Source organism: Rhinolophus sinicus, chromosome 7 (genome assembly GCF_057876585.1).
Source record: "Rhinolophus sinicus isolate RSI-liver-muscle chromosome 7, RSI-T2T, whole genome shotgun sequence".
Taxonomy (NCBI): Eukaryota; Metazoa; Chordata; class Mammalia; order Chiroptera; family Rhinolophidae; genus Rhinolophus; species Rhinolophus sinicus.
The window spans coordinates 50704389-50714394 of record NC_142507.1 but is presented as its reverse complement, the minus strand read 5'-3'; the positions used below and the strand labels follow the sequence as shown (position 1 = coordinate 50714394).

Genomic DNA, 10006 nt, shown 5'->3' with positions numbered 1-10006 from the left:
TTGTCTATTTCCAGTGTGGTTGTGTGTTCACCTTAATGCCACTGGTATTTTAGTGAGAAGCTGGGAGAAGCATCAAAGGGCAGTTCTGCTAGTCAGACACCATAAAAATGACGTTTCTATATGCTCAAGTTTTATATTTAAGTACTTAAGCCATCTGGAGTTTATGATATATGCGGGAAGTCTAACACTTTCCCCAAATTGCTAGCCAGCTAGTCTCATACCATTTCAATTCAATATTTCACTACCTACTAATTGCTCTGTGTGATATGAAAAATAAATTAGAAATCATCTTTCTCAAAGACCTTAGTATTTAGGCAAGGGTTAAGTAAATATATCATGAGTACACTATAAGGTGTTAACAAATTAAGTGCCATAAACCCAATTATCATTAGTAGTTCAAGCACAGAGAGATTAATGTTCTGGATTCTTAAAGAAGACCAGATTCGATAGGGGACGACAGAGGGTAGGGAAGGGGTTTAGAGGAGAAAGGCACTCCAGGGAGAGGTCCCAGCAATGGGCACAGGCTCCAGTGAGAAACAGATGCCTGTTAAAGAAGGTAGATTCCAGTGGAAGGTAACTAATGCTAGAGTCAGTTTATACTTCACTTAGTAGACAGGAAAACAGAGAAAACACATTAACCTAGAGATGGTTTGGGGCTAAAAAATGGCTGATTCAAGCTTAATTAACTTAACAGAATGTCGTTTAGATGGATGGGACAAAATAATTAAACAAGTTATAGGCAGTTACCATGAAGTTTATTAAAAAAAAAAATTTAAGAGTGTACATATAGAAAAATTTCAAAAGATTTACTATTCTGATCAGATAGTATCAGATTAACCATCTGATGTTGAGGGCACAAACCTCTGTACAAAAGCTCATTAGTGAACAAAATCTTGTCTGTCCTGCTGGCCTCATCTTAGCCTCCTCAGAGGGGAGGCTAGATGGCATCAAAGTTATGCTGTGGAAGAAACAGAACAAAACCCTTGGGATAAATAGAGTAGGTAGCTTCTCTCATTCTTCCTTCCCAGACAGTGACACCCCTTTGATGGGAAGAGTGAAGGGATTATAAAAGATGGGCAAGACTTACGGAAGTACAGCAAGGCAGTGTTTTTTACTCTGAAGAGCTCAGAGGCAGGCGAGGAAAGCAGGGAGTTGCCGCTAAAACATGACACATTTAAGGGTGAATGTGCTACGTGAGTTTTCTGATCTCCTTCTGTGTTGTTTTGCCCAGCTTGCCAGGAGACAGAGGCCCAGGGCCCAGGGCCCCCAACCAGAGAAAAGGCCGTGCGGCTGGAGCACGGGGGACAGAGTGCAGTGAAAAGGAATCCTCCCTCTCCTCAAAACCATCACTGTGCCCCTGAAAAGGTCGGCTCTGCTCCCGTGGGGAGTGTTTCCTGCTCTAATGCTTCTCTCGTGTGCAGAACCATCACAGGCAGCCCTATGCATCCTGCTCTAAGAAGCGAGTGCAGTTTCTGGATGATCGAGCTTTCTCTGCATCTGCTCACACCCCACCGGTGTGGACTTCGGCTGCTTTTGAAGGCACGTGCCCGAGGTGAGGACTCACTGCCTTCTCCCTGGTGGAATCCAACTCTGCTTCCAGTTGCAGGACAGACTTAAGATGCCAGGCAAGAGGATGTGAGTTCTTCTAATAACCCATGTGCCAAGGGCTAGTGGTGAGAGTATTAGACAGGAGGCAGTGAAAAGGAAAGGAGTAAGTTTTAGGAGAAAAATAGGAAGGAATCATGAATTTAGGGGCTAACACGCGCTGAATTGTTGAGGCACGTGTCCTATAGACAGTACAACCCAGATGCTGAAGGTACCACCTTCCTTAGAAGGTCATGGTCCTGGCTGAGTCTCCCATTAGCCAGGGGTCCCTGAATCGAGGGCCCAGGGCTGAGGCTTCTGAAGAGCCCCCCACAGTTGTGGGTGTGGAGGGCCCCAGCGCAGCAGAATCAGGCTGGCTGAAGAGTCGGCAAAGACTCAGACCTCCCGTACAAAAGTGGGAAAAGCCAGTTTATATGGTGTCCACCCCCAAGACACCTTCTCCGATGGTTTCAGCTCCCTGCCTTCCCCATTCTGGCATTCTGTGGCAGCTCTGTGCCATTCCCACGATTCCCTTTTTTCTCGAGGCTAAACGGAGTTTGGTGGGAAAGGGAAAGAAGAGCCTCTGGCTGCCCAGTCACATCTGACAGGCTTTTAGGCCAACATGTATTCTAGGTCTCGACGCCGAGCAGTGTGAAAAGAAGGGCAGGAGGGCTCCACGTTTCTGGATCAGGAGCCTCACTTCTCAGCCTCTGTCCCTCAGAGTCTTAACATGGCATGAACTGGCCGAAGGTGCTTCCTTCTCCCAGAGCCACCCTCTTCTGTTACCTTGCATTTCTCCTTAATCCATACAGCCTTTCCCTTTATAATGAAATCAGTCAGACGGAAAAGAAGAAAACTAGACTGAGGGGAAAGAAAGCAATGAAATCATTATTCAAACAGCTATGCAACCTGGGGCCCTGACAACCTGCCAAAGGCCTCTCCTGAGTGAGGGCCACACCCCTGTTACAGGTACCAGACCAGAGAAACCACAACCGGGAGAACCAAGTTAGAATTCAGAAAAGGAGTAGAGCCGAGGTCCACTGGGTCCTGATTCCTTCTGAAACACTGTTGCAGTAGCTCTGAGCAGGTCTCTTCTCAGGGGCTGCTGAAGGCGGGTCTGAGGCTGGGCCGGTTAAGGCAGCAGCTGTCCTGAGGCAGAGGGGTGCTGGGCAGGAAGGGCGGCAGCCTTGTTTCTAGGAAAGTAGTAACTGATAAGGATGGTCAAGGAAGGTAACACTACATCGCTTTAAAACCAACTTTGCTAAAACTACCAGTTGTCTAGATTAGTAAGTGCTGAAATAACCACTCCAGAATAACGCACCTTAATTCCTTCTCACCGTATCATAAATCCTTCCCGTGTGGTTAGTACTTGCTACCACTGGTATCTGATGCACTGCAAGTCTTCTGATACAGCTTAAATTGTGCAGGCATACAAAACATGACTTCTCTGCTAAGTTTTTATAGTGACTTAAGTACCTTAAAGACCACTGCTGAGTGAATTAATTTCAGTAGTCTCTAAATAAAAAGATAGCGTTGCTGTCTGATGGTAGAATTTGGGGGTCAATTCAGCTTCTTCTAGTGCTGCTGGGCTCAGGGTAAGAGTTCTAACAATGCTAACTTTACACAGCAAGGGGTTCATCGAAGAAAATACTGGTCTAACAAAACCACATTATATCCCAATGGTCAAACGAATTGCACACTGCTCCTTAAGAATCCATTGAGTAGGTTCAGAAATCAAGGAGTTATTTTTAGTGAACAGAGTGAAGTGAAGCGGGCCTTGGTCGACAGGTCTGAAGGATCTCTAGAGAACTGAGGTGAGAAAGACTGACTGCGTTACCAAACGGCAATTGTTCAATTGAGTCCCCCTTCGTGCATCTTTTAATCTAGCTGTTGGCACCCAGAAATGCTTGCATGCTTCTGTCTCCTTGGCTGTATATACAAGTTAGAACATGCTTCTTAGATTTTCTCCCATTAAAGAGGGGCAGAGTGAAAAACGTGGCAGAACGGAGGTGGACAGGGCCTTGGATGAAACAGTGATACCAGAAAACGTAAGACATTTTCCTTTTTGAGCTGGGTAAGCACAGTATCAGGGTAACAAAAGGATACATGGAGGTCGGGATGCCTTTTGCGGCCAAGTGTTTCCGGATAAGTCGCTCAGTACCATACCAGTTAAAACCTTTCGTGGCGTGTCCAATGCGTGGGAGATGGACACTCGCTGTGATAAAGGAAAAAAAAGAATAGATCGTGATGTCTTCATCCAAGACTGACTGATGGGCGTAATACACATATAGGAGAAAAGGATCTTTCCTGTAAGTCACTTTGTGGTTTCCGGTGGACAAAACGTGTGAGGATGGAGTGTTCCACTCAAAGCATACAACTGTGATGTCAAAAATACTCTGGGAATGGACTGTGATAGGGAAAAATGAAAGACTCCTTCTGAACACGAAGTATCTGGAAATAATAGGTACGACGGATACAGAGTGGACCGATGGTGGAGATGTAATTAAAATAAGCAGTCTTTAACAAGCCAGTGAGTTCCACAGACAGACACACCGGGTGTGGAACGCTACACGGTGGTTTTTGGCAGAGAACTGTCAGCTGATGTGGGCGGTGACTCTCCAGGACGGGACATGCTCAACAGCGTTTCCCAGCTGCCATGACCACTGGACCTCATCTCTGGCGCCCTGTAAAATCACGGGCGTGCACCCCAGTGGATGCACACACATGGATATGGAAAGGATCTGGAAAGGAGAAAGGGCTTTACAAATACCACATGAGGAGGTGGTTACTTCTGTCGCCTCTCACACTGGGGCTTACCATTACCACATAGACCGAACTGACAGTCGGTCTTGACATTTCTCACCGCCCCTGAAAAACCGCATCACATGCCTGCAAACAGAACTCCATCTAACTCCTGAGCACAAACGGAAGAGCTTACCTTTCTTTTTCTTTGCTGCTAAAGATATCTTCTTCAGGCCTTCTTCCAGGGCTGCCATCTTAATGCCAGACAGGGCATTGGAGGGGTCACGGTGTTGAGCCACAATCAAGGCCAACTAGGAACAAACCATCATTAATGGCTGACACGGCACGCGATGGCCACACTGTCAACTACGTGACCTGCCCACGGCAGGGGTGTGAGCAGCCCCCCGACAGGCCCTTCATGGGTCACTCAGGTTTCGGTTCCGGCTCTTTTGAATGCCCTGCCCGAATAGCCATATCCTAACAAATCTATGACCTCACGCCCCCTAGTAACTGTTTTATTTCCTGGTAACTTTATGTAAGCTTTTCTTCCTTTTAAGATATATAAAACCAGAGTCCAAGACGTGCTGGCCTTTCTAAATGCTCTCAAGGGTAAAGAAGGAATTTTTCAGAATCTTAGAAAAGCCTCTAGAGGTCCGTGAACTCCAGCCCACGCGGCGAATGCTCGAGTCAGCTTGCAACCCGCAGGACAAGCGGCCATCGGATCTCTGTTCCAAATGCCAGCTACTGCCACCCTGTCCATCCTAAGCAGGGCAAAGCTGGAGAGCGTCCAGGGAGCGTGTGGGGCTGACATGCCTACAGCCACAATGCAGGGCTACCACCGTAAAGACATTTCCTGAGTCACCAGAGTCTGAGCTCCTTACACACAACCACTGCGTCATTCTCAGTTTTTATGAGATGACTGAACAAGCAGGAAGCACTTTGTCATGAGGCACACAGGCCACTAACCTCGAGAAAAATGTGCCCTGAGGCACGTGTAGTGAATAAAACACCTTACGGGAATTCCAAATGACAGGCAAGGGGGGGAGACACTTACGATGCAAAAGAAGAACGTTAAAGCAGGCAGAGGAGATGTGGATTGGTCTGTTTATGGCTGGCTAGAAAACACAATCTATTGCAGAACCTTCTATGTAACAAATGATGAAACCCTCAGAGTTGTTAGTCATGATTTCTTATTCATTCAGTAAATGTTCATGGAGCATTTCCTGTGAGTAAACACTGCCAGTGGAATTGAGGATAAAAGATGAAACTAAACTCCCTGCACGTAGGAGGGGCTGCCACCAAGGTAAGTAGAGGGACAGAAAAAGCAGAGGAGAGTGCTCCAGGGACTGTGGTGATGGAAGCGTGGGGGGCTGGGGGGCACAGTGCAAGGTGAGGCCCAACCTGCTTGTGAGGGGCTGAATGGTGTCCCCCAGAATTCACGTTGAAGCCCTAACCCTTGGTACTTCAGAATGTGACTATCTGGAGATCAGGCCTTTAAAAATTTCGGCAATGACGTTCAAATGAGGCCTTCAGGGTGGGGCTAATCCCATCTGACTGATGTCCTTCTAGGAAGAAGAAACTGGACACAGAGACAGCAGGGACGCACACGCACACGGGAAAGGCCGTGTGAGGACACAGCATGAAGGCGACCAGCTGCAAGCCAAGGAGAGAGGCCTCACAGGAAACCAACCTTGCCAGCACCTTAACCTTGGACCTGGGGCCTCCAGAACTGTGAGAAAACAGGGTCCTGTCTTTCAGGCCCCCCAGTCTGCGCTATTTTACAGCCACCAGAGCAAACTAACACACTGCTGGAGAGGCCAGTGGGAGCGGGAGGGAATCTCAAGAGGGGGTGATGGGAGCCAAATTTTAGCTCTGGTCAGAGGTGTGGTGTTCTTTTTTTTTTTTTAACTTACCAAATCTTGCCCTTTGTTTCTTGATTCTTTATCATCGATAGGAAATAAAAGGACGCCTCCCAAATTCAAGTCTGAGGTTAAATAAGAAGTGACAGAATAAGTTCATTAGGGATTGAACCCCTGGAGAGGGAACTATTTTGAATCCAAATCTAACCAGGTTTCACAGCCATTTTTTTCTCACTCTCCTGGCCTCAGTCGCTATCGAAGCCTGGTACTCGCTTCACAGAATTTTTTCTCTCCTCGGAAACATTTTTTTTCTACGTCATGCTTCTCGTACAATAGTTTACTATCTACACTTACGGAGCACCCTACTTTCCCAGGTATTGTGCTCTAAGCGCGGGGATTCAAAGATGAACAAGACAGCGTTCTCTATCAGTGCCCTCACTTCTGTGTCTTTGGAGAGTTCAGGCCTGGGAGAAGCTTCCCGCTCTCAATTCACTGTCATCTGGGCCGTTTGGACGCTGACGCCTGATCACATATTTACTACTGTCATGAGGTAGGGCTTATTTCTCCAAACAGAGCAATTTTTACAAAAATATCCTTGCTCCAGAGCCTGGCACAGTACCTCACACATAGAAAATACACTTTTTGAATAGCAATTACTTGGCTAAGGTAGATGAACATACTTCTTTCCTGCCTCACATGCGTACAAGGTTTTATAGCATAACCAAATGTTCTTCTTTATTTAGAAATACAAATAGAATCAATAAGGCTTGAAAGAAAAACGTCTTGTTAAATCTGTTCAAATGATATCTGATAAGTTTGAGCTCTGAAGGTAAAACCCACAATTGGGGTAATTCGCCCAAATCGGCGATTCAATTGTTTACTGTTTGTCTACAGGAAATAAAACCAAGGGGAAGTGAGACTGTCACCTTTTAAAATTCTCTGCAAGCAATTAAAAAGCTGTATTTTCTTCTAAGATTCAGAACAGATCCCGTTTCTTGGGCAAAGAGTCAATACTGATGCTTGGCTGCCATGGGCCTGACCAGATTCTGGAACTCACGCTAACCATTAGGTTATAAAGGTATTTTTACACGTTTTTCCCCTACTCTGTGGCCAGAATGTTGAAGAATATTGTTAGGGACAGTTTAAGTTTTTATTTTGTTTTTTTTTATTCCCATCCCACATCCTTTCCCTTTGGCAACTATCAGCATGTTCTTTGTATCTATTGGTCTATGTCTGTTTCTGTTTATTCATTTGGTTTTTTTAGATTCTACATATGAGCGAATTCATATGGCATTGGTCTTTCTGTGTCTTACTCATTTCCCTTAGCATAATGCCCTCTAGGTCCATCCATGTTGTCGAAAATTGTAAGATTTCATTCTTTTTTACTGCTGAGTAATGTTCCACTGTACATCTATACGTACCATACCTTCTTTATCCAATCGTCTGTTGATGGACTCCTAGATTGCTTCTACCTTGGCTATTACTAGTGATGCTACACTGAAAAAAGGATGCAAATATCTTTTCGAATTAGTGTTTTTATCTGTTTTCTTCAGACAAATACCCAGAAGTGGGATTACTGGGTCGTAAGGTAGATCTATTTTTAATTTTTTGAGGAACCTCCTTACTGTTTTCCATAGCGGCTGCATTAATTTGCAATCCCCCCAACAGTGCATGAGGGTTCCCTTTTCTCCACATCCTCGCCAGCACTGCTGTTTGTTGATTTATTGGTGATGGCCATTCTGGTGATATCTCATTGTGGTTTTAATTTGCGTTTCCCTGATGATTAGTGAACGTTGAGCATCTTTTCATGTGTACTGGCCATCTGCATGTCCTCTCTGGAGAAATCTCTATTGAGCTCCTCTGCCCATTTTTCAATTGGATTGTTTGTTTTTGGCGTTAAGTTTGTATGAGTTCCTTATAAATGTTGGATACTAACCCCTTATCGGATATATCATTGGCGAATATCTTCTCCCACTCAGTAGTCTGTCTTTTCGTTTTGTTGATGGTTTCCTTTGCTGTGCAAAAACTTTTTTGTTCGATGTAGTCCCATCTGCTTATTTATTTTTTGTTTCCCTTGCCCGAGGAGACACATGTGAAAGAACGACGTCAAAGAGTTTACTGCCTGTTTTCTTCTCGGACTTTTATGGCTTCATGTCTTCCATTTGAGTTTCTTTTTGTGTATGGTGTAGGAAGACAGCCACCATGGGGGCCTGTTTTCTGAGCGCACACGTGGATACACCTGGGAGCCAGCAGCGTGGGGGATGTGTGGGTTCAGCACTCAGTGCAGTGCGGATGCCCACGCACCGGCAGGGAGAGCCCCAGGGGTGGCCCTCCACAGGGTCTTGCATGCACTTCCTGCTGACAATCCCTTTGAGGCCACTTACATTTCTTGGCTGCCTCTTTCCTCATGCCCTTCCTCCCCTCCAGTCACACAGCTCCCACAGATGCTGGTGGAGAGAAATGGGTTTCTCCAGCTGCCCTCTGCCGGGCTCCGGTAGGTGGGCACTCACTCACCACTTTCCTTTTCCCTGTGGGAAAGGTCGCCTCGGCTGGATAAATCAGCCCCTAGCAGTGTTTCCTTGGGGGAGAGCTGGTACTGGGAAGGTTTTTCATACCACCTCTACTGCAAGCAAATTCCTAGTTTTCTTTGACTTTTCTTCAGTGCTGTGCTGGAGTCTCCCTTTGCAAAGGCTGGACTTCTTCACATTCTCTCCTGTGTGTGAGTACCTGCCCAGGGCACCCCTCAGCCGATGTTTCTGCTGCAGTGGTGAGAGGCGGCTAGGCAGTTTTGCTGGCGCCCTGGTTCCTCAGCCCCTGTGAGGTTTCTCTGTCGCTTAGCAGTTGCACTGGTGGGTCAGACATCTCCTCGGTCCCAAAAGGCCCACCAAGGAACTTCTACTTGTGCATGGAGGTCTCATTTGTTGATTAAAAGGGGGGAATGTGTTATGCCACCACTTTGCTGCCATCACCCCCCTTCACTCCTAGATGACAATGATCTCCTAATTTAATGCCTTCAAACGTTACCTGCAAAATACTCCTGCAGGCATCGGAGAGTAAACGTAAACCCAGAGGCGGGTGGGCGGCTGGGAGGGGAGACGCTATGAACTTCAAACTCCTTTAGAGTCTTGTGTTTGTCTCCAACCATTCAAATACTGCATTCGACTATATCTACTTGCACATTTTCCTACCTCATCCAAATCAAATCAAACTGATGCCAGAAAAATGTGCTGTTAATTCTATGGCTTTACATACTCCAGTTTGAACCTTTCCAAGCTCTCAAACCGTTCTGTGTACCCCAATCTTTTAAGTCATTCTAACATACTGGCTCTGCGATGCCACTCTTCCACTCAGCTCTCCCGTGACAAGTCACTACCTACTGGAGCCTTAGTTAGAGTGGCATCTCTCTGGACAGCCACCTACCATCTTTTGTGAGGTGACTCAAACCTCTCTCTAAAATCTTAACTCTCCTCCCCTCCCGCCTGCCTGGCTTAGGCCCCATCCCCCAAACGCACCCGCTGTGTGACCGTCTGGGTCATTCCATACCTTGTCCTGGGAACAGCAGGAGTTGCGGGGATACCGAAAACAACGGGACATAGTTAGGGACTCTCATGCCATTTCCCTCCATCTCTTTCAATTCTACCCATCTCCCTCGTCCCAAGATAATCTTCCCCACTTCCGTGAAGGCCTCCCTGGGAATTCTCACACCCACTTTCCTCTACCCTATTTCAATCCTTCTTCAGAGAACAGTGCATACTCTCACCTGTTTTCTTACAGACCACTTATGCCTTAACTCTGTGAAACCATGTTTTCACCTTTGCACC

General features: G+C 46.4%; 1 protein-coding gene across 1 annotated transcript in view; it reads right to left on the bottom strand.

Moving 5' to 3' along the window:
• Positions 1-736: 736 nt before the first annotated feature.
• CHD1L (chromodomain helicase DNA binding protein 1 like) overlaps positions 737-10006 on the bottom strand; it is a 45022-nt gene continuing 35752 nt past the window's right edge. Inside the window, exons 20-23 of the mRNA XM_074319243.2 lie at positions 6240-6310; positions 4523-4637; positions 3691-3799; positions 737-2792 (exon numbers count right to left, since the gene is read on the bottom strand). Coding sequence (XP_074175344.1) covers positions 2717-2792; positions 3691-3799; positions 4523-4637; positions 6240-6310 — 371 coding nt within the window. The 3' untranslated portion in view covers positions 737-2716. The remainder of the gene's footprint in view (positions 2793-3690; positions 3800-4522; positions 4638-6239; positions 6311-10006) is intronic.